The 25,466-nt window shown below is 44.9% G+C and overlaps 1 protein-coding gene across 1 annotated transcript in view; it reads right to left on the bottom strand.

Annotated features, from left to right (window-relative positions):
- Positions 1-1,477: 1,477 nt before the first annotated feature.
- Positions 1,478-25,466, bottom strand: part of LOC135577210 (junction-mediating and -regulatory protein-like) — a 138,771-nt gene continuing 114,782 nt past the window's right edge. The window contains 1 exon segment of the mRNA XM_065045106.1: positions 1,478-1,573. Within this exon segment, the coding sequence (XP_064901178.1) occupies positions 1,478-1,573 (96 nt within the window).

The raw sequence follows: 25,466 nt of genomic DNA, 5'->3' as shown, positions 1-25,466 counted from the left end.
CAGCTTGAAAGAATCCAACAGAACCTGACAGGAATTGAGAGATCCCAACTATGCCCTAAAATGCCCGAGAAAGCTCGGCAAGGCCCAGCAGAGCCAGATAAAGCATGACAGAGCCTGAAAGAACATCACAGGGCCTGAAAGAGCCTTCAAGAAACTGAGAGAGCCCACCAGGGCATGACAGAGCATGACAGAGCCTGACAGGCTTCAAAAAAGCTTGACAGAGCCAAACAGAAACTGAGAAAGCCTGACAGAGCACGTCTGAGTTTTACAGGGCCCAACAAAGCCTGACAGAGCCCCACAAAGTCTGAATAAGGGCAAGTAAGCCTGACAAAGCCTGACCAAGCCTGACATAGCCAGACAAAGATCAAAAGAGCCTTACTAAGCCCGACAGAACACAACAGAGCCTGACGATGCCCGACAGAGCATGACAGGGATTCACAGAACCTGAAAAAGCCCAGTAGGGCACAAAGAGACCAAAGGAGCTTGACAGAGCCAGAAATAGCCTGATAGACCCCAAGAGAGACCGACAGTTCTGTACAAAGCCACACAGAGACCGACAGGCCCTGAAAGAGCCTGACAAAACATGACAGGGATTGACAGGGCCCGACAGAGCTCTGTTTTGGTCCTTCTGGACCTTCTGGGTGACCTTTTGGTCCCTTTGGTCCTTTTGGTCCTTCTGGGTGAACAGCCCAGGCGGCACTTACTACCTCAGCAAAATGAAAGCCAAAAGAGAAGACAAATGCTACAAATGCAGTGAGCGCGGTCGCCACGCCAAAGAATGCAAGCTCCCGTCGCAGCCCAGAAGATGCCGTTGCTGCCGGAGCACCAGCCATATGGTGGCCAGCTGCCCCAAAAGAGCTTAGCAGCGCAACGGCCAAACATTGGAAGCCTGACTTTTGCATTAACATTAAAAATCTGTTTAAGGATAGAGATGGGTTTTCTCAGGTGGAAGTAGCCTTTTTACCTGTGGCCAGAGAAAACATAGATAAAGAATCATCATATTAGTAAAAGAATTTAATAACCTCTTAGAAAAGGGGGTAATAATACAGGGAATTAACAATTAAGTAATTAACACTTAAAGAACTAACACTTAAAGACTTAAAAGAGCTAACACTGAGAAAGCTAACCCTTTAACCTGCATCCCTATTGCTTAGCCTTCCTTAGCTTTGTGCAACTTATTGTATGAGAAACAGGAGTTCGCTGACACCTTGCAAAGATAATAATCCTTGGGTGCATCCTTGGTGCATCCTTGTGTGAACTAGATAACAGAAACTTGAGCACAGGGTAGAAGATATGCCAGTTTTAACCAGCTCAGCAGTCTGAGTCCTAACCAACTCATTACACTGGACCAAAGGCGACCGTGTACAGAGAAGAGGACCCGTGTTCACGATAACTGCGCAGAGGCAATCAGGAGGACATGAGATCATAACAAGATGGATGGATGATGGCAGAGCAGTGGACATGGTCTACCTTGACTTCAGTAAGGCATTTGAGAGTCTCCCACATCATCCTTACAGCTAAACTGAGGGAGTGTGGTGTGGATGATCGGGTAGTGAGGTGGACTGCGAACTGGCTGAAGGGAAGAAGCCAGAGAGTCATGGTCAATGGGGTGGAGTCTAGTTGGAGGCCTGTATCTAGTGGAGTGCCTCAGGGGTCAGTACTGAGGCCTATATTATTCAATATATTCATCAACGATTTGGACAAGGGAATAGAGTGTACTATCAGCAAGTTTGTAATAAGAACCGCCTTCTCGTGGACAGGTTACGAATATGTATAGGCGTTCCTAAAACTTTCATGAATATGTAACACTTTACTGCATTTAACCAAGCTCAGAGCTACTGTAAATTTACACACATATTAGGTCACTGTGCATCCAGCTCCGTGTGTAATTTCCGTGTCTCATCTTGCTCTCTCAATCCCTGTCAGGGACTGTCATATTCTGTAGTGCTTTGTTGAGCTCTTTCAGGCTGTCGCACTTTGTCGGCCTCTGTCAGGTCTTGCTGGACTCTGTAGTTCGCTGTCAGGTCCTGTTGGGCTCTGTCAGGATTTGTCAGACCCTGTAACACTCTGTCAGGCTCTGTCAGGCGTTCTCAGGTTCTGTTGGTCTCTGTCTAGCTTTGTCTTAATCTGTCGGGCTCTGTCATGCCCTGGCAGGCTCTCTCAGTTTCAGGTAGGCCCAACAGATCTTGACAGATCCTGCCAGAACCTGACAGGGCCTGACAGAGCACGATAGGGCCCGACAAAGCCCAACAGAGCCCGACACAGCACCGCAGAGCCCAGCAGGGCATGAGAGAGCCCAACACAACTCAACAGGGTTCAACAAATCCTGACAGTGCTTGATAGCGAACAATAAAGACCGGCAGGACCTGACAGAGCATGACAGGGCCCAACACACCCAGACAGAGCTTGCCAGGGCTTGACAGATCCTGACAGAACCTGACAGAGCCCACCAGGGAGTAACAGAGCGTGCAAGAACCACACAGAACATGACAAAACCAAACAGAGCCAAACAGGTCTTGACAAAGCTTGACAGAGCCCACCAGGGCCTGCCAGAGCATGACAGGGCCTGCCAGATCCCAACACAGCTCAACAGGGTTCGACAAATCCTGACAGTGCCTCATAGTGAACGATAGAGCCCAAAAAAGCCTGACAGAGGCTGACAAATTGTAACAGAGCCTGAAAGAGCTCAGCAATACATTACAGAGCACGATAGGGCCTGACACAGCTCGAGAGAGCCTTACAGATCCTGGCAGAACCTGACCGAGACCAATAGAGCCCAAAACAGCTTGAAAGAGCCCAATAACACCCAAGGGAGCCTGACAGAGCTCAACAATACCCAACAGAGCCTGATAAAACCTAACAAAGCCCTACAAATCTTGACATGGCGTGACAGAGCCTGAAAGACCCCTAGAAATCCCGACAGAGCCCCACAAAGCCTGACTAAGGGCAAGAAAGCCTGACAAAGTCTGACAGAGCCCAAAAGCGCTCAGTGGAGCCTGACAGAGATTGAGAGAGCCCGAGAGAGACCGACAAATCTTGACAAAGCCACACAGAGACCAACACGGCCTGAAAGAGCCTGACAAAACCTGGCAGGGATTGACAGAGCCCTACAGAGCCTGACAGAGCCTGAGAAAGCCAAGCAGAGCCTGTATTACTGGAAGGTGACAACACTCATATCTGTGTTACAGAATTGTGCTATTCTAAGGGATTTTAACATTAATGTTTCTTATTGTTGTTTCTCTGAGTAGGTAGTGGCTGCAAATGCTGCTTTGATTTTGAAGGCATGTGTTGCTTCAACACAGATGATGAACTAGCCAGCATGGAAGACAAGATCTCACATCTTTGGAACTAATGCAGCAAGTGAAACAATCTACTGATAATGCCTGGCTGAATTACTCAGACAATTCCTTGACAAGATGAATGGGACACCTGATTATTGTAGAAATAATATGTTTTTTCTTTTTCTGTATCTGTTCATTGTGTGCCCCTGTAAATTGCTCTGTGCTACACCTCAGAAGCCCAAATGAACAACTCTGGCTTTGTCAGCCCCAGCAGAAGCAAGTCATGTGAGCGAGGGGGTGGAATGTATGGGGATATAGCAGAAGATTTGGCAAGGAGATTAATTAAATGTAAATACGCTCAAGTGACTTGCACCTGTCTGTTTTTTAAAAAAGCACATACATCACACTAATTGTTTTACTGACCTTGTGTGCTTGATGAGTAGAACCTCTGTGTTAGATAACATAGGACTGTGAGAAACTCTAAGCACTTTATCACTATGTCTGAGATTCCTGCTTTGTTGTGAGAAAGAGCGGGAGGCTGCACCTGCCTGAAGCCTTGAAATACGGGCGAGCTCAGCAGGCCCAGTGATCTTCCAGCAGGGCTGAACTGACCAGCACCTGCATCCCAGCTGGTGTCACCTCTGCCTGGGAGCCTAGGTGTGGCTTTGGAGATCCCCCAGTAGAGAGGTAACTAAAATAAAACTTTCTCTTTGCAAATGAATTCGTGGCCTCTGCCTCTTCTTGCGACGTGCCTACGTATGTGTACACAGACAGTGACAGAGCCCGAAAAGGGGCTTACAGAGTCCCCCAGAGTCAGACAGAAGCCGAAAAAGCCTGATAGAGACCATCTGTTGGAGCGAATAGATGACTCAGCATTCTGATTCAATGTGAATCATGCAAAGCCATTTATTACAGAAACAAGCCTCCTTATATATACAACTCTTTTCTGATCATGCATCCACACTCCAAACATGCATTCACTGATTGGATATCATCTACGTTCATGAGCTGTCCACGCGCCGGAGTCTCACTGCTGATAGGTGCATTGATTTATGTCATGTTGATGCCCTGTTATTGCAGAACTGCCTCACCCCCACAGCAGGTCCTGTTTTCAGCTTTCCCATGTGGCCTTGAAATTCCTTTGGGCCTGGCTAGTTCAATAACAAATCTCAATCTAACAACAACCCATCCACAACCATCACAGTCAGAAAATGCTGTAGAGAGCCCGACATAGATAGACAGAGCCTGTCACGTTGTATAAGACTTGGAGAGAGCTTGAAAAGGTCCGACAGAGCCTGAAAGTGCATTGCACAGATTGACAGTTCCCTACCTGCCCCAAAAAACCCCGACAAACCTGATATGGCCCAGCAGACAACGACAGAGACCAACAAAGCCTGAAAAAGCCAAACAGATCCTGGCAGATCCTGACAGACCCCGACAGGACCTAACAGAGCATAAGAGTGCCCAACAAAGACCAACAGAGCTTAACAGGGCCTGACAGATCTTGACAGAACCCGACAGAGCCTGCCAGGAACTGAAAGAGATGGATAGGGCCTGACAAAGAATGACAGGGCCTATCAGAGCCTACCAGAAACTGAGAGAGCCCGCAAGGGCATGACAGAACCTGACAGATTTCGACAAAACTTGACAGAGCCCAACAGAACCTGAGAAAACCTGACAGAGCCCAACACAGTCTCACAGGGCCTGACAAAGCCTGACAGAGAAAAACAGGGCCTGAGAGAGCCTGACACAACTCGACAGGTGTAGACAAATCCCAACAGTACTTTACAGTGAACTATAGAGTCAAGTAGGGCCTGACAGAGGCCAACAAAATGCGACAGAGCCTGAAGGAGTTCAACAAAGCACTGCAGAGCATTCCAGGGCCTGACACAGCTTGACAGAGCCTTACAGATACCAACAGAACCTGACAGAGCCCGAGCAGGCCCCACAGAGTCAGACTCTGTTGGGCCCTGATGTGCTCTGTAAAGTCCCTCGCGGGTTCTGTCAAGTTCCTGTCATTCACTGTCTTGCTTTGTTGAGATCTGTCGGTCTGTCGCAGGATGTGTCAGGTGCTCCCTGTCTCTGTCAAGCTCCTTTGGGCTCTTTCTGTCGTACCAGGCTTTTTCAGGCTCTGTAAAGCCCTGTCATGCTCTGTCAGGCCCTGTGTCCAGGTTTTGTTAAAAACAAGTTTCTCTTTTAGTGATTTTGCCTGTCAGCTAAAGCCTTCATATTAGCTGCATTTTCCCGGAGAACCAGACACATGTTTTGGTAAACCTAGCAATGGAATGCAAACTTTTATTAATAAGCACGGATGGACATCTCGCAAGAGGGGCGACGAGAAACAAGTGACCAAGAAACTGAACAACTGTGTATAACATTCCATTCACGTGAATACTTCATATAAAAGTGGGAGATCACGAGGATCTCGTCCCTTTTCCCTTTTCCCTTCTGCTTATGGCCGACATTAGGAGAGGACCTTGGTAGTCGTCCCTGCGAACTGAGGCCTAGTGACAGAATGAATCCAGCTCTGGTTGGCTGCAGAGTCTAATCCAGGACTTTGGTTGCCGGCTCTGCAGTTGCTGAGACTGTCATGATTGGTTTTGTATATTTTGTATTATTTTCTCTATTCTTATTAGTAGCATTAGTGAAACATTGTTAATTTTTCCAACTCTCTTCTCTCTGTCCTTCTTTCCCTCCCGATTGCCTGTCCTTAGTGGGAATGGGGGAGAGGGAGGGGGAAAAAGGGGAAGTGGGGGGGAGAGGAGGTTAACAATACATCTGCCAGGGTTTTATTGTCACCCCACAATCTAAATCCTCGACACCCTGTCAGGTGTGGAGGGGTTTTGATAGATAAAGATTTGTTGCTGAATTAGTCAGGCTCAAAGGAATCTCAAGGCCTCTTAGAGAAGCTGAGAACAGAATCTGCTGTGAGAGAGAGGGGCGTTCCTCAATCACGGGGGTCCTGGCGTGGCGTGAATCATCGGACGTATCATCAGTGAGACTCCAGCGCATGGACAGCCCACGATACTCATTTAGCAAATGCATGCTTGGAGCGTGGACGCGTGATTAGAATATAGTTACGTGTATAAGGAGACTTGTTTCTGTAATAAATGGCTTTAGCGTGATTCACATTGAATCGACTTGTTTTGCTGAGTCCTTATCTCGTTCCTACAAATGGTGACCCCAACGTGATACTCTGAACTGCGTACCACCAAGGTCGGGGAAAAGCCTGGAGCGGCCCAGCCGGAGGCGGATCAGCTGGACTGAAGACCGGGCGGAGGTGTACGGACGTTCCGCATTTTTTTGAAGAAGTCACCGTAAAGGTGATAAATTTTGTTGAAGAAGGCCCCGGAAAAGGTGAGCGGCTGGGAGCGGGAGGAGGGAAGAGTGAAGTTATGGGGCAAAATATATCCTCTGAGGAAGAAGCCATAGTTAAACTCCTCCTGCCTATTCTCTCTGTGAGAGGACTTAAATAGGAAGAAAGTAACATATGTAGACTATTAATTCGGTATAGAATTAATGGCTACCCGAGAGAAAACGAGAAGGCTTTTAAACATTAACTTTGGGATGATAAAGGGAGGAGGTTGTGGAATAAGGTCAGCAATAGAGATGATAAAGAAATTAAATCATTAGCGACTATATGGGAGCTCATAATTTCCACCTTAAAAGACTTTAAGGCTGAGCAGGCCGCCGTTGCCGGAATTTTCTAGCGTTGCAGCCTGATAACAAACCTAAAAATGACTGTGAAGTTTACCCGGATCGTGTCTTTTGAACCCCTCCCCACTCCAACCCCTGTCGGCACCCCCGATGATACAGCAGTCTGGGGCGGGGGGAGTAAAATCACTCGGCAGATGGGCCCCCATACCATCATACGACCCTGAAGAGACTAAGCAGTTCAAGGAACTGGAGTCAGATAATTTGTCAAAAGAACTGGTGAAAGCTGAGAATGCTAAAGTCATAAATAAGTGTAATATCAGTCCTTTTACTGATTCCTGTCTGCCTTTACCGCCTTCTACCCCTCTAAATCCTACGCTGGAGGAGAAGCAGTCGCCAGATGGGAGCTGGGCAAAAGAACTGTGTGAAAGATCAGATCAGCTATTAGCGAGTGAATCCAACAGTCGGCAATGCGGTCATGCTGATCGTGACGGGAAAGGGGACTCGTTGAAAGGGGCAGGTATCCCACAACTCCTGGAAGAGACACTAATTTACACACCACAACTACAGACACAATAATTTTCTGAAATCCTGAGGCAGTCAACAGACCTCACATATCAAGCTATGAGAAAGGTGTCTGAAACCAACAAAGCAGCCAAATCATTTGCAACTATTAATCAGGGTCCCAATGAGAATTACATGCAATTTATTGACCACCTTTAAGAGGCCATCAGTAAGCAGGACGAAAACTCAGAAGCTAAGGAATCACTAGTGTTGAGATTAGCAGTAGTGAATGCTAATGTTTGCTATCAACATGTTATTTGCGAGTTTTACAGTACATATTATGTGCTCCTGTGTATTGCCTCTCTGAAAATCAAGCAGCTTGTCCAGAATGTGAGTTAATTGTTTTACTAGTTGCAAGCAGCCCTGTGCCCCCTTCCCCCTCCCCCCCCCCCCCCCCCCCGCCGCCTCCCTCCCTCCCTCTTCTCAAGGTTTTTACTTGCAAGATGGGTCAGGAATAATTGTTTTCAGTTGTGTTCCTAAAAAATCAGTATTGGGAGGTGTTTTAAAACTTAGGAAAGCACTCGGAATTATAAGGAAGGAAGATCTTGTTAAATATTGAAATCAGTGTTGGCTGCTGTATAAGTTAAATGATTGGAAAAAGTGTCCGGAGAATAGAATCTTGTTGAGATTAATGTTGTTTTTGAGGCCAGAAGAGCAGGACAAAACAAATCTCTACAAGAAATCATTAAATCATTTCAGACAGTTTTACATGCGGGGCGATTTGAACTTCAACAAGCTGAGAGAGTTAACTGATAACACGCAGGTCACAGTAAACTTGCTGAAGTCTGCAGGATGCTTTCCTTATTAACCTGTTTTCTTTGTGGGTATCTGTTTAAATATGTTGCAATTTTGTTAGGTCTGTGCTATATGGTACAATAAGTTCCCAGTCTGTTAAATCATGAGAATCCGTTGACTCAAAGTGTGCATTTTGTGATAATTCAGAAGATCATGAGTAATTTAGTTCTTTACTGCGTGAATGTGATGGTAAAATTTTGCGTGTAGTAGCTGTAATTTTTGTCTCCAGCATGCTACCTTTGTTCCAGCATTCAGACTTGCACAACTCTGTGACAGGCTGTGTCTCATCTCGGTGTGGTGGATTTGGCTTTTCCATATGCACACCATGTAAAGAATCCTGGTTTTGGTATAACAGCTGTATCGCACCAGATGAGACACTAAGGCCTTGCCCAGTGCAGCTCACTGCGGTGGGGGGGCGGGTGCCGATTGGGCTCCAGCGCGCACTGACTTTTTTTGTCAGGGAGACTCAGAGGTACCTCCACCTGGCTGAGCAGTAAGCGGCCCAAAGGTGCAATGCAAAAATTGAGATATTGTCTTAAATTAGTGTGACTGTGATCCATCTGCATATTTGAACTGGGTATTTGGTTTTTACATCTGAGCTCAGTATTTTAGTTTGCATATTCATATTTGGTACCAAAAGAATCTTGTTTGGGAGGATAATTACAAAATGGGAACTGGTTCCACTGCTAAAATTCCACCTTGCCTCCCCTTAGGATGCATCCTTACACATTAGAGTAATTGCTTATATTGTTAGAAAAGCATTTAAATTGTTAAAATGCTATGATAAATGTGAATTTGGAAGAGGTTGTATTTAAAAGTTGTTTGAATATTAACTGATTTAGATTTAGGGAATTAGAATAATGGATTGATGTTTATTATACTGGTTTATACTGTTTTTTGACATCTCTAAATTGTAAAAGGTAAATGGAGCTAAGGAATGTAATTATTGCTGAGGTACTTGAAATTGCATATAGTGTATTATGTATGGAATGAAATGGGAAAACAAAAGAGCAAAATATCCCAGGCCTGTGTGCAGCTCATTGTAACTGAGAAGTTTCCCAGAGCCTCCTACTTCGTACCAGCCATTATGCCAGCTGCGTGACCTTGGTTATATATAAAACTGCAGCAGGAAGAGAAAGAAAGGAAAAAAACAAACAAACAAACAAACAAACAAAAAACCACAACAACAACAACAAAAACAAACAAAAAAAAACCCTGGAAAAACCTGGCTGTCTGCTTTTAAAGCGGTGAAAGGGGGGTTCTCTCTCCCCCCCACTGCAGCGATGTAATACTGAATGGAGCAGTCCGAGGGTGAAGTTTAAAGGCATCCTTAGCAGACCCATAGTTCTAATGAAACTGGAAAATTAAACCAAATTCACCATGCGAGTTTTTGAGGTCATGGGAGAGAACGGAAGAAAGGCCGTTTTTTGAGACCAATAGAATGCCAAATTTGGAATAAAGTTTTAATACATGAATTCTTATAGTTGCCAGAAAGTCCTATACCTCTCTTAGGTTAAGATTTGTTAAGTAAACTGTAAGCTCAAATAACGTTTTCTGAGAATTCTGTTTAGTTACATGGCCTACAAGAAGCTGCTGGGATGGTGCAGATCTGCTTGCTGCAAGTGAGAAATCTCCAAGGAAATTTCAAATTCTGTATTTCCACTAGTATTAACAGCCAATGTTTCCATAAAGCAAATACTACACTGAGAAATCTGAAACAGGACTTCGATCTGGTAAGGGAAAACAATATCCAATAAATATGACAGCCAAAATGGAGTTAGAAACTTTGAGGAATGAATTTATGACAACTTTACAGGCTGACTGCATTCGATTGGACTTGCAGATTTGTCCGTGAAATAACCTGTGGCTATTGTGGAACAGTATGATGAGAATGCTAACAGACTGATATACCAATTGTCACTCTAATCAAGAAAATGCAGGGAATGAATTTAAGTCTTAATAGGCCATGATCCTTTTGTCATATATGTACCATTTGTGAAACTGAATACTGATTTTTTTTATTTGTAATCTATGTCTTTGTAAATTGCACTAGCTGGTTTTCTTAACAGCACAGCTTTTGGCATGCCTAAATGTAAATTGATGCAGAACCTGCAAGTCTTTAACATCAGGTCACAGGCCATACTTGTATTTGGTCTGATCCTACATACTTGCATAGTTTTTGTTGATGGTTCTGGGAAGTCTCATAAAGCTGTAGTGGTTTGGTGTGAAGATAACAATTGGCATCATTCTGTAAAAATTATTGAAGGTTCAACCCAATTAGCAGAACTTGGCACAGCTTTACATTACTTAGAGCTTTTTAAGGAGGAACCTCTAAATTTAATTTGTGATTTTGAGTATGTAGTCAAGATCCAACATATGGATCTGGTTCTGAATTTTTTATTTGTTTGTTTGTTTGTTTGTTTGTTTTTATAGAAAAAAGGGGGGAAGTAGGGGAAACACCGCAAAACCAATTATCAAAAGCGTTGTATGTGATGAAATACTTTGCAAGTATGACCCAAAACCATGCTAAATCAGAATGAACCTACATTAGTTATGGTCAAATTACTAGTCAATTAAAAAGGCCTCATCAATTCATAACCTAGGGAAAAGGTTATGTTTGTGTCATTACAGGCCAAGGACTGAAGTGGATTCAACAAAGATTCAGCGGATGCAGATGGACAGGAGGGAGATAAGTTGTGAGGACTGTTTCAGATGTAAACCATGGATCCTAATTCAGTGTTATAGGTGCTCACAGACCATGTGGTCTAGAAGCCTATTAGCAAGCAGGTGGTGTACCTTCTGTGGAGAATGGCAATTTGAGCAAACAGCAGGAGAGTCAAAAGGGTGATATTATGATTAGATAGTCAATGTATAGATAACGTAAAATTATGAGATATCCCTACCATAATAATCTAAGTTTAGCAACTGATAAAGTTTTAGAAGGGATATTAAGCTTAAGCTATTGATCTTTTAAATAGGTTAAGATAACTTTTAAAATATTAATTCAATTATTAGTATATGCTGATGGGATTAAGTATATTACTCTATAAACTGCGCAGTTATAGATATTTAGGAGGTTAAGAGAAAATATTGTATTAACTTGTCTGGTTATTTTGAATCTATTAAAATAGTGTGTTGATAAGGTTGTCATAGTAGAATTAAGGTTTTAAGAATAGGCAGGTAGTTGTTTGATCTTAGTAAGTAAGGTTTAACTGCATCATATGTAATTGTAATTATGTTGTTAATCACGTGTTCTCTGTTGCAGTATATTTCAAAAATTATTCGCCGTGCGGTTGATGGGGCCTGACTAATTCAAGAAAAAGAAAGGGGGAAGTGTGGAGGGGTTTTGATAGATAAAGATTTGTTGCTGAATTAGTCAGGCTCAAAGGAATCTCAAGGCCTCTTAGAGAAGCTGAGAACAGAATCTGCTGTGAGAGAGAGGGGTGTTCCTCAATCACGGGGGTCCTGGCGTGGCGTGAATCATCGGACGTATCATCAGTGAGACTCCAGCGCATGGACAGCCCATGATACTCATTTAGCGAATCCATGCTTGAAGCGTGGACGCGTGATTAGAATATAGTTGCATATATAAGGAGGCTGGTTTCTGTAATAAATGGCTTTAGCGTGATTCACATTGAATCGACTTGTTTTGCTGAGTCCTTATCTCGTTCCTACAGTCAGGCTTTGTTGGGCTCTGTTTGGGTATTGTCGATGTCTTTCAGACTCCATTGGGCACTGTTGGCCTCTTTCAAGCTTATTTGGGCTTTGTCCATCTCTGTAAGGTTCTGTCGGGATTTGTAAAGCTCTCCCAAGCCCACCATGCCTTGACAGAGTATGACAGGGCCTGCCAGAGCCCAACACAGCTCAACAGGGTTCAACAAATCCTGACAGCACCTCATAGTGAACGATAGAGCCTGGTAGGACCTGAGAGAGGCTGACAAAGTGCGACAGAGACTAAAAGAGCTCAACAAAGCATTACAGACCCTGACAGGGCCTGACACAGATTGACAGAGCCTTACAGATCTTGAACAAAACCCCACAGGGCCAGACAAAGCTTAAAAGAGCCCAACAGAACCTGACCAGTATTGAAAGAGCCCACCTAAGCCCAACGGTGCCTGACAACGCTCGACGAAGCCCAACAAGAGCCAGATAAAGCGTGACAGAGCCTTATAGAGCATGACAGGGCCAGGAATAGCCTACCAGAAACTGAGAGAGCCTGCCAAAGCATGATAGAGCCTGACAGATCGTGACAGAGTTTGACAAAGCTTTATATATCCCAACAGACACTGAGAAAGCATGTCAGAGCCCGAAAAAGTCTTACAGGGCCCAACAAAGCCTGACAGAGCCCAACAGGGCCTGACAGAACCCGACAGTACTTGATAGGGCCTGACAAAGCACGACAGCACCTGACAGCGAACTGTAGAGTCCAGCAGGGCTTGGCAGAAGCTGATAAAGTGCAACAGAGCATGAAAGAGCTCAACAAAGCATTACAGAACACAACAGGGCTTGACAAAGCTTGACAGCGCCTTACAGACCCCCAACAGAACCTGACAAAGCCTGACCAGGCCAAACAAATATTGAAAGAGCCCAATAGTGCCAAATGGACCCTGGAAGAGCTCAACAAAACCAAACATAGCATGAAAAAACCCAACAAAGCCCTGCAAATCCTGACAGACCCTGACGGGGATCGAAAAATCCTGACAAAGCTTGACAGAACCCGACAGAGCCTGACAAGGCCTGACAGAGAATGACAGGGCTTTACAGAACCTGCAAAAGCCTGGTAGGGCAGAAAGAGCCCAAAGGAGCTTGACAGAGCCCGACAGAGCCTGACACAGCCTGAGAGAGACTGATGAATCTCGAGAAAGCCACACAGAGACCGACCAGGCCTGAAAGAGCCTGACAATACCTGACAAGGATTGACAGAACCCTGCAGAGCCGCACAGAGCCCTGCAGAGCTGCACAGAGCCTGACAAAGCCAAGCAGAGCCTGACAGATCATGACAGAGACCGACAGAGCTTGAAAGGGTCTTACAGAGCCCCACATGTCCTGACAGAAGCCATCAAAGCTCTATGGAGACCGACAAAGCCCGACAGAGATCAAAACAATCCCAACAAAGCCCAACACTGCCCAATAACACTTGACAGGCCCTGACAGAGCCCAAAAAAACTTGACAGAGCCCGAGCAGACCTCACAGACTTAGACAGAAGCCATCAAAGCCTGATAGAGACTATCAGAGTCCAAGAATGCCGTAGAGAGCCCGACATAGATAGACAGAGCCCGTCCCATCGTAAAAGACTTGGAAAGAGCTTGACAAGGCCCGACAGAGCCTGACAGGGCATGACACAGATTCCCTACATGCTCCAAAAAAGCCCGACAAAACTGATTAGGCCCGACAGACCACGACAGAGACCAACAAAGCCTGAGAAAGCTCAACAGATCCCGGAAGATCCTGACAGAACCCGACAGATCCTGATAGAGCACAACAGTGTCCAACAAAGACCAACAAATCTTGACAGGGCTTAACATATTCTAACAGAACCCGAAAGGGCCTGATAGAGCATGACAGTGCCCAACAAAGACCAACAGGGCTTGACAGGGCCTGACAGAGCCTACCAGAAACTGAGAGAGCCTGCAAGGGCATGACAGAACCTGACAGACTTCGACAAAGCTTCACAGAGCCCAACAGAAACCGAGAAAGCCTGACAGAGCCAGATACAGTCTCACAGGGCCTGACAAAGCTCATCAGAACTCGACAGGGTCAGACAAATCCTGGCAGCACCTTACAGCAAACTATAGAGTCCAGTAGGGCCTGACAGAGGCCGACAAAACGCAACAGAGCCTGAATGAGGTCAACAAAGCATTACAGAGCACGACAGGGTCTGACACAGCTTGAAAGAGAACCTGACAGAGCCCTAGCAGGCCCCACAGAGTCAGACTTTGTTTTGCCCTGGCGTACTCTGTCAGCCCCTGGCGGGCTTTGTTGAGTTCTGTTTTGTTCTGTCGGCCTTGTTGGGTTCTGTCAGGATCTATCAGGCTCTGTTTGGTTTTCTTTGTCATGATCTGTCAAGCCATATCAGGGTTTTTCAGGCTTCTTTGGGGCATATAGGGCACTGTCAATCTGTGTCATGCTTTGTCAGCTTCTGTCAAACTCCTTTGGTCTCTTTCTGCCCTACCAGGCTTTGTCAGGCACTGTAAAGCCCTGTCATGCTCTGTCAGGCCTTGTCAGGATCTGTCAGGCTCTGTCAGGCTTTGTTGGGCTCAGTCAGGCTCTGTTGCATTTTGTAGAGTAGCATGCCTAATACCATCAACATCTACTATTAATTGAGTTAGTATCTCAGAAGTTAGATTAGCCTGTTTAAAAGACCAATAGCTTAACTTTGATATGTCTCCTAAAGCTTTACCAGCTGCTAGACTAGGGAGAAAGAGTGCAGTAGATACTATAATAGGAACGCCCCATAATTTTACTTCATTTTTGCACTGACTATCTAAGTGTAATATCACCCTTTTTGCTCTCCTGCTGATTGTTCAAATTACCATTCTCCACAGAAGGTACACCACCTGCTTGCTAATGGGCTTCTAGAGCACCAGGTCTGTGAGCATCTATAACAATGAATTAGGATCCATGGTTTACATCTGAAACAGTCCTCACAACTTATCTCCCTCCTGTCCGTCTGCATCCATTAAATCTTTGTCGTCTTTATTCAGCCATGGCTTGACCCATGTCGCAGGAATCCACTTCAATCCTCAGCCTGTAATGACACAAGCATAACGTTTTCCCCCAGTTATTAATTTGAAAGGACCTTCCTATTCTCCTGTAACACCACTGCACACTTTGACCTGACACTGATTTTCCCTAAGGTCTGTCATATGGCCTCATTACTTGTTCCGTGGCAAATCATAGGTGGAATATCAAACCCTTGGGGGAGGCGTAAAAAGTTCAAAACATACAATGCTTTGCTCATGTCGTGGTTTTGTTAAAAAGAACACCAGTTCTCTTTTAGTGATTTTTCTTTCAGCTAACTTCTTCTAGGTGGCTGTACTTTTCTGAGTTTTAGCCTGTATATTTTTCCTAAGATGCTGTACTCGGTACTGATAAGACACCAAAGGAATGCTGAAGAAGTTCATGTTTAGATTTATTACTCTGGTATATATTGTTTTCCCTTAACGGATCAAAGTCCTGTTTCAGTTCTGTCAGTGTAGTATTCGCTTTATCGAAACATTCGCTGTTAATACTGGTAGAAATACAGCATTTGAAATTTCCTTGGAGACTTCTCACTTGCAGCAAGCAGATCTGCACCATCCAAGCAGCATCTTGTAGGACATGCAACTAAACAGAAATCTTGACCCAAGAGAGGTACAGGGCTTTCTGGCAAATACAAGGATTCGTATGGTAAAACTTTGTTCCAAATTTGGCATTCCATTGGTCTCAAAAAACAGCCTTTCATTCATTCTTTCCCACGATCTCAAAAACTCGGTGAATTTACTAAGAAGTCTTTTAAAACTAGTTACCACAGAATAATTCTATTAATAAATTTTTGGTTTAATTTTGCAGTTTCATTAGAACTACAGATCTGGCAGGAATGCCTTTAAACTTAACCCTCAGACTGCTTCATTCAGTATTACAACATCGCTGCAGTGGGGGGAGAGAAAACCCCCCTTTCACTGCTTTAAAAGCGGACAGCCAGGTTTTTCCTTTTTTTTTTTTTTTTTTTCTTGCTGTAGTTTAGATATAGCCAATGCCACGCAGGTGGCGTAATCACTGGTACGAAGTAGGAGGCTCTGGCAAACTCCTCAGTTACAAGGATCTGAGTTTATCTTGCGCAGCTTGACACAGGCCTGAAATTTCTGTTCCAGCACAGGCCTTGGATATTTTGCTTTTTTGTTTTCTCATTCCATTCCAAACATAATACACTTTATATGCAATTCCAATTAGCTCAACAGTCGTAACATTCCTCAGTGTAATTTACCTTTCAAAATTTACAGATGTCAAAAAACAGTATATTAAACATAAATCAATTTTTCCATTTTCCTAGATCCAAATTCCTCAGATATTCCACGCAAAGCATTACAGAGCCTGACAGGGTCTGACACAGCTTGACAGAGCCTTACAGATCTCAACAGAGCCTGACAGAGCCCAACAGAGCTTGTAAGAGCCCATCAGAACCTTACAGGAATTGACAGAGCCCTACTAATCCCAACAGTGCATGACAAAGCTTGACAGAACCCAACAGAATATGAGAAATCCTGATGGAGCCCGACACAGTCTCACAGGGCCTGACACAGCTTGACAGAGCCTTACAGAGTCCTGCAGGTCCTAACAGAACCTGACAGGACCCAAAAAAGCCTGACAGAGCACGACAAGACCTGATAGATCCTGGTAGAACCTGACAGAGCCCGACCGGGCCCAACAAAGCTTGAAAGAGCCAAACATCACCCAGTGGAGCATGACAGAGCCTGACAAAACATGACAGAGACCTACAATCCCAGACATGGCCTGACGGAGCATGATAGGCCCCCAGAAAGCCCGACAGAGACCAAAAAAGCCTGAATAAGGGCAAGAAAGCCCGACAAAGCCCAACAAAGCCTGATATGTCCCGACATAATCCGATAAAGCCTGAAAAAGCCCAACAGATACTGACAGATCCTGACAGAACTCGACAGGGCCTGACAGAGCATGACAGGGCCCAACAAAGACCAACAGAGCTTGACAGGGCCTGACAGATCCTGATAGAACCCCACAGAGACCGCCAGGAACTGACAGAGCATGTAAGAGCCATACAAAGGCCAAAAAAAAAACGAGAGCCCAAGAGAGCTCGACAAAGCTTGACAGAGCCCACCAGGGCCTGACAGAGCACATCAGGGCCAGACAGAGCTTAAAGAGCCAAACAGAGCCTGATAATTAAAAACTGACAGAGACCAACTAAGCCGGACAATGCCCGACAAAGCTTGAAAGACCCAACAAAATATGACAGGGCCCGAAAGAGCATGACAGGGCCTGAAAGAGCACACTAGAGACTGAGCACAACAAGGCCAAACAGAGCCTACCAGAAACTGAGAGGGCCCACAAGGGCATGACAGATCCTGACTGCGAGCAACAGGGACTGACAGATCCCGACAGAGCCCAACAGAACTCAACAAAGCTTGACAGAGCCCAGCAGAACCTGAATGAATCTGAGAAAGCCTGACGGAGCCTGGCAAAGTCTCACAGGGCCCGACAAAAGCCGTCAGAGCTGAACAGGGTGTGACAGAGGCCAGCAGAACTCGACAGGGCCCGACTAATCCCGAAAGCACCTGACAGAGAACTATAGAGTCCATCAAGGCCTGACAGAGGCCGACAAAATGCAACAGAGCCTGAAAGAGCTCAACAAAGCATTACAGAGCACGACAGGGCCTTACACGTTTTGACAGAGCCTTACCGATCCTGACAGACCGTGACAGAGACTGACAGGGCCCAAGAAAGTTTGAAAGAACCCAAAAGCACCCAATGGAGCCTGGCAGAGCTCGACAATACTCGAAAGAGCCTGACAAAACTAGACAGAGCCCTACAAATCCTGACATGGCCTGACAGAGCATTATAGACTTTGAAAAAGCCTAACAGAGCCCGACAAAGCCTGAATAAGGGCAATAAAGGTTGATAAAGCCTGATAGAGCCTAACAAGGATCGAAAAAGCCTGACAAAGCCCGAAAGAACCCGACAGAGTCTTACAAGACTTGACAGAGCATGACAGGGCTTTACAGAGCCTGAAAAAGCCTGGAAGGGCAGAAAGAACCCAAAAAAGCTTGACAGAGGCTGACAGAGCCTGATAGAGCCCGAGAGAGACAGACAGATCTCGACAAAGCCACACAGAAACCGACAGGGCCTGAAAGAGCCTGACAAAACTTGACAGGGATTGACAGAGCCCTACGGAGCCTGACAGAGCCTGACAAAGCTCAACAGAGCCTGACATATCACGACAGAGACTGACAGAGCTTGAAAGGGGCTTACAGATCCGAGAGGTCCTGACAGAAACTGTCAAAGCCTGATGGAGACCGACAAAGCCATAAAGATAACAAAAAAGCCCAACAAAACCCAACACTGCCCAACAACGCTTGACAGAGCCTGACAGAGCCCAATAAAACCCGACAGAGCTCAAGCAGGCCCCTCAGAGTCAGTCAGAAGCCAACAAAGCTTTATAGAGACCATCGCAGTCTGAAACTGCCCTAGAGAGCCCAACAAAAATAGACAGAGTCCGTCACGACCTGGATAGAGCTTGGCAAGGCCCGACAGAGTGTAACAGGGCATGACACAGATTGACAGTGCTCTACATGCTCCAAAACTCCCAACAAAACCTTATATTGCCCAACAGATCATGACAGAGCCTGAGAAAGCCTGAGAAAGACCAACAGATCCCAACAGATCCCGACAGAACCCGACAGGGCCTGACAGATCCTGACAGAACCTCACAGAACCTCACAGAGCCCAAGAGAGCTCAAGAAAGCTTGACTGAGCCCACCAGGGCCTGACAGAGCACGACAGAGACTGCCAGAGCCCAAAACAGCTCAACAGGGTTCCATAAATCCTGACAGCGCCTCATAGTAAATGACAGAGCCCGGCAGGACCTGACAGAAGCTGACAAAGTGCGACAGAGACTAAAAGAGCTCAATAAAGCATTACAGAGACTGACAGGGTCTGATACAGCTTGACAGAGCCTTGCAGATCTCGACAGAGCCTGACAGGGACAGGCAGAGCTTGACAGAGCCTGACAGAACCTGCCAGAAATTGACAGAGCCCAATTACGCCCGACAGTACCCGACAAAGCTCAAGAAAGCCCATCAGAGCCACATATAGAATGACAGAGCCTTATAGAGCATGACAGGGCCTGAAAGAGCCTAACAGAAACTGAGAGAGCTCTCCATGGCATGACAGAGCCTGACAGACTTCGATAAAGCTTGACAGAGCCGAACAGAAACCAAGAAAGCCTGACAGAGCAAGTCAGAGTGTTACAGGGCCCAACAAAGCCGGATACAGCCCAACAGGGCCTGACAGAGTCCAACAGAGCTTGACAGGGCCCGACAAATCCCGACAGCACCTGACAGCGAACCATAGAGTGCAGCAGGGCCTGACAGAGGCTGAAAAAGCATGACAGAGCCTGAAAGAGCTCAACAAAGCATTACAGAGCATGACAGGGCTTGACACAGCTTGACAGAACCTTACAGATCCCGACAGAACTTGACATAGGCCGACCGAGACTAACAAATCTTCAAAGAGTACAACAGCTACCAATGGAGCCTGATAGAGCTCAACAATACCAAATAGAGCCTGACAAAACCCAGCAGAGACCTACAAATCCTGACATGTCCTGACAGAGCCTAATAGACTCAGAGAAAGCCCAACAGAGCCCAACAAAGACTGACCAAGATCAAAAAAGCCCAACAAAGCCCAACACTGCCCAACAATGTTTGACAGGTCCTGACAGCCCAAGAAAACCCAGAAGAGCTCAAGCAGGCCCCACAGAGTCAAACAGAGCCCATCACACCCCGAAAATACTCTAGAGAGGCTGACATAGACAGACAGAGCCTGGCACGGCCTAAAAGACCGGGACAGAGCTTGACAAAGACATGACACTGATTGACAGTGCCCTACATGCCCCAAAAAGCCTGAGAAAGCCTGATGTAGCCTGACAGATCAAGACAGAGCCCGACAAAACCTGAGAAAGCCCAACAGATCCCTGAAAGAACCCGACAGGGCCTGACAGAGCATGACAGAGCCCAACAAAGACCAACAGAGCTTTCAGGCACTGACAGATCCTGACAGACCGCAACAGAGCCTGCCAGAAACTGACAGAGTGTGCAGGAGCCACACAGAGCCCGAATAAACCCAAGGGAGCCCCAAAGAGCTCGACAAAGCTTAACGGAACTCACCAGCACCTGTCAGAACATGACAAAGCCCAACACAACTCTGTTCAGTAAATCCTGACAGCTCCTGATAGCGAACGATAGAGCCCGACAGGACTTGACAGAGGATGACAAAGTGCGACAGAGACTAAAAGAGCTCAACAAAGCATTACAGAGCCTCACAGGGCCTGACACAGCTTGAAAGAGCCTTACAGATCCCGAAAGAGCCCGAGAGTGACAGCCAGAGTTTGAAAGTGCCCAACAGAACCTGGCAGGAATTGACAGAGCCCAACTAAGCCTGAAAGTGCTTGACAGCTCTCAACAAGACCCATCAGAGCCAGATAAAGCGTAACAGAGACCGAAAAAGAATGACAGGGCCTGAAAGAGCCTACCAGAAACTGAGAGCATGAGAGATCCTGACAGAGCCTGACAGGGCCTGACAGATCCTGAAAGAACCTGACAGAGCCCAACAGAGCTCATCAAAGCTTTACAGAGCCCACCAGCACCTCACAGAGCATGACAGGACCTGCCAGAGCCTAACAGAGTGCAACAGGGTTTGACAAATCCTGTCAGCATCTGACAGTGAACAACAGAGCCCAGCAAGACCTGAAAGAGGCTGACAAACCGCTACAGAGCCTGAAAGAGGTCAAAAAAGTATTACAGGGTTCGACAGGGCACAACAAAGCTTGAAAAAGCCCAATGGATCCTGACAGAGCCTGACAAAACCCGACAGAGCCATACAAGCCAGAGTAAGTGCAAGAAAGCCCGACAAAGCCTGGCAAAGCCTGACAGAGCCCAAAAGGGATAGAAAGAGCCTGACAAGGCCTGACCAAGCATGACAGGGCTTTACAGAGACAGAAAAAGCCTGGTAGGGCAGAAAGAGCCCAAAGGAGCTTGACAGAGACTGACAGCACCTGACAGAGCCCGAGAGAGACCAACAGATCTCGAGAAAGCCATACAGAGAGTGACAGGGCCTGAAAGAGCCTGACAAAATCTGAGAGGGATTGACAGAGCTCTGCAGAGCATGACAGATCACGACAGAGCCTGACAGGGCCTGACAGAGCATGAAGGGGCCTGCCAGAAACTAAAACAGCTCAACAGGGTGCGACAAATCCTGACAGTGACTGATAGCAGTGGACAGAGCTTGGCAGGATCTTAGAGAAGCTGACAAAGTGCTACAGACACTATAGGAGCTCAGGAAAGCATTACAGAGCACGAGAGGGAAAAAAAGAGCTTGAAAGAGCCCATCAGAACCTGACAGGAATTCACAGAGCCCAACTAAGCTCGACAGTGCCTGACAAAGCTCAACAAGGCTCAACAGAGCCAGATAAAGCATAAGAGAGCCTGAAAGAGCATGACAGGGCCTGAAAGAGCCTACCAGAAACTGAGAAAACCTGCCAGGGCATGACAGTGTTGGAGTGAATAAAGGACTCAGCATTCCGATTCAATGTGAATCACGCAAAGCCATTTATTACAGAAGCAAGCCTCCTTATATATGGAACTAATCTCTGATCACTTGTCCACGCTCCAAGCATGCATTCACTAATTGGATATCATCTATGTTCACGAACTGTACACATGCTGAAGTCTCACTGCTGATAGGTCCATTGATTTACGCCACGTTGAGGCCTTGTTATTGTGGAGTTGCTTCTCTCCGACAACAGGTCCTCTTTACAGCATTTGAGTTGGCCTTGAAATTCCTGGCTGATTCAGTAACAAATCTCCATCTAACAGAAACCCCTCCACAACTCCCCCTTTTTGATCTTGAACCAGCCAGGCCCCATTTACAGCACACTGAATCATCTTTGAAATACACTGCAATATACAGCACATGATTAACACAATAATTACAGTTACATATAATGCAATTAATCCTTATTTAATAAGATCAAACAACTACCCACTTATTCCAAAACTTATGAGCTATATGTCAAACCTTAACCTCACTACGGCAATCTTATTAATGTACTGTTCTAGTTTGTCTAAAGCACTTATTAATAGATTCAGAATAATCAAACAAGTTAATACAGCACAACCATAATCCTAATGTTAAAAGCAGAAAACCTGTAACTGCTTGATTTTGTAGAGCAACATGTCCAATACCATCAACATCTATTATTAATTGAGTTAGTACTTCAGAAGATAAATTAACCTATTTAAAAGACCAATAGATTAACTTTGATATGTCTCCTAAGGCTTTACCAGATGCTAGATCAGTGAGAAAGAGTGTAGTAAGTATTATGGTAGGAATGTCTCATAATTTTACCTCATATTTGCATTGACTATCTAAGTGTAATATCGCCCTTTTGGCTCTCCTGCTGCTTGTTCAAATCGCCATTCTCCACAGAAGTCACACCACCCGCTTGCTAATAGGCTTCTAGACCACCAGGTCTGTGAGCATCCACAACACTGAACCAGGATTCATGGTCTATGTCTGAAACAGTCCTCACAACTTATCTCCCTCTTGTCCATCTGCATTCAGTGAATCTCTGTTGTCTTTATTCAGCCGTGGCTTGACCCATTTTGCAGGAATCCACGTTGATCCTTGGCCTGTAATGACACAAACATAGCCTTTTCCCCATGTTATCAGCTGATGTGGCCTTTTCCATTGACTAGTGATTTGACCATAGCTAATGTAGGTTATTTCTGATTTAGCATGGTTTTGGATCATACTTGCAAAGTATTTCATCACATAGAGTGTGTTTGACAATTGGTTTTGTGGTGTTTCCCCTACTTCCATCCTTTTTTTAAACAAACTAAGCAACAAAAAAAGTTCAGAATCAGATACATGCGTTGGATCTTGACTACGTACCCAAAATCATAAATCAAATTTAGAGGTTCCTCCTTAAAAAGCTCTAAGTAATGTAAAGCTGCACCAAATTCTGCTAATTGGGTTGAACCTTCAATGATTTTTACAGAATGATGCCAATTGTTATCTTCACACCAAACCACTACAGCTTTATGAGACTTCCCAGAACCAGCAACAAAAACTCTGCAAGCATGTAGGATCAGACCAAATACAAGTATGGTCTGTGACCAGATGTTAAAGAGTTGCAGGTTCTGCAGCAATTTACATTTAGGCATGCCAAAAGCTGTGCTGTTAAGAAAATCAGCTGGTGCAATTTACAAGGACATAGATTACAAACAAAAAACCAAAATTAAATTTCACAAATGGTACATACATGACAAAAGGATCATGGCCTATTAAGACTTAAATTCATTCCCTGCATTTCTTGACCAGAGTAACAATCAGTATATCAGTCTGTTAGCATTCTCATCATACTGTCCCACAATAGCCACAGGTTGTTTCATAGACAAATCTGCAAGTCCAATCGAATGCAGTTAGCTTGTAAGGTTATCATAAATTTATTCATCAAAGTCTCTAAGTCCATTGGAGATTCCCTTGGAGATTTCTCACTTGCAGCAAGCAGATCTGCACCATCCAAGCAGCATCTTGTAGGACATGCAACTAAACAGAATTCTCAGAAAACGTTATTTGAGCTTACAATTTACTTAACAAATCTTGACCCAAGAGAGGTACAGGGCTTTCTGGCAAATACAAGAATTCATATGGTAAAACTTTGTTCCAAATTTGGCATTCTATTGGTCTCGAAAAAAAACCCCACACTGTCTTTCTTTCTTTCTTTCCCATGATGTCAAAAACTATCACGGTGAATTTACTAAGAAGTCTTTTACAACTAGTTACCACAGAATAAGTCTATTAACAAATCTTTGGTTTAATTTTCCAGTTTCATTAGAACTATGGGTCTGCTAGGGATGCCTTTAAACTTCACCCTCAGACTGCTCCGTTCAGTATTACATTGCTGCAGTGGGGGGGAGAGAAAATCCCCCTTTTCACTGCCTTCAAAGCAGGCAGCCAGGTTTTCCCTTTTTTCTTTTTCTTTTTTTTTTTCTGCAGTTCAGATGTAGCCAAGGCCACGCAGCTGGTGTAGTCACTGGTACAAAGTAGGAGGCTTTGGCAAACTCCTCACTTACAAGGATCTGAGTTTATCTTGCAGCTTCACACAGGCCTGAGATTGATGTTTAAACACAGGCCTGGGATATTTTGCTCTTTTGTTTTCCCATTTCATTCCAACCACAATACGCTTTACATGCAATTACAAGTAGCTCAGCAATAGTTACATTACATAGCTCCATTTACCTTTTACAATTTAACGATGTCAAAAACCAGTGGAATAAACATAAATCCATTATTCTGTTTTTCTAGATCCAAATCAGTTCATATAGTTCATATTCTAGCAACTTTTAAATACAACCTCTTCCAAATTCACATCTATCATAGCATTTAGTTTTAGTTCCCATACCTCCAACAAACGCATAAATTCAATGCCAATCAAAGTTTAACAACTTAAATTCTTTTCTGGTCTCAAAATTATTAGATAACAATATGAGCAATAACTCTAATGTATAAGGATGCATCCTAAGGGGGAGCAAGGTGGTATTTTAGTAGTGGAACCGGTTCCCATTTTGTAATTATCTCCCCAAACAAAATTCTTTTGGTACCAAATATAAATATATACGCAAATTAAAATACTGAGCTCAGATATAAAAACCAAACACCAAGTTCAAACATGGAGATGGATCACAGTTACACTAATTTAAGACAATATCTCAATTTTTGCATTGCACCTTTGAACCGCTTACTACTCAGCCAGGCAGAGGTGCCACTGGGTCTCCCTGACAAAACAGGTCAGTGCGCGCTGGAGCCCAATCGGCACCTTTCCCCCCGCCGCCACAGCAAGCTGGACTGGGCAAGGCTTTTATTAGTGTCTCATCTGGTGTGCTACAACTGTTATTCCAAAACCAGGATTCTTTGCTTGACGTGCATACAAAAGAGCCAAATCCAGCACATCGAGATGAGACACAGCCTATCCCAGAGTTGCACAAGTCTGGATACCGGAATAAAGCTATCATGCTAGAAAGAAAAATAGCAGCTACTACACACAAAAAATTTCCCATCACATTCATGCAGTAAAGAACTAAATTACTCGTGGTCTTCTGTATTATCACAAAACACACATTTTGAGTCAATGGATTCTCATGATTTAACAGTTCGTGAACTTATCGTACCATATAACAAAGACCTACCAAAACTGTAACATACTTAAACACATACCCACAAAGAAAACAGGTTAATAAGGAAACCATCTTGCAGACTTCAGCAAGTTTACTGTGACCTGTGTGTTTTCAGTTAACTCTTTCTCAGCTTTTTGAAGTTCAAACCGCCCCACTTGTAAAATTGTCTGAAATGATCTAATCATCTCTTGTAGAGATTTA

Source organism: Columba livia, chromosome W, assembly GCF_036013475.1.
Source record: "Columba livia isolate bColLiv1 breed racing homer chromosome W, bColLiv1.pat.W.v2, whole genome shotgun sequence".
Taxonomy (NCBI): Eukaryota; Metazoa; Chordata; class Aves; order Columbiformes; family Columbidae; genus Columba; species Columba livia.
Note: the sequence above shows the minus strand (reverse complement) of the source record. Positions and strands in the feature narration are given on the sequence as shown.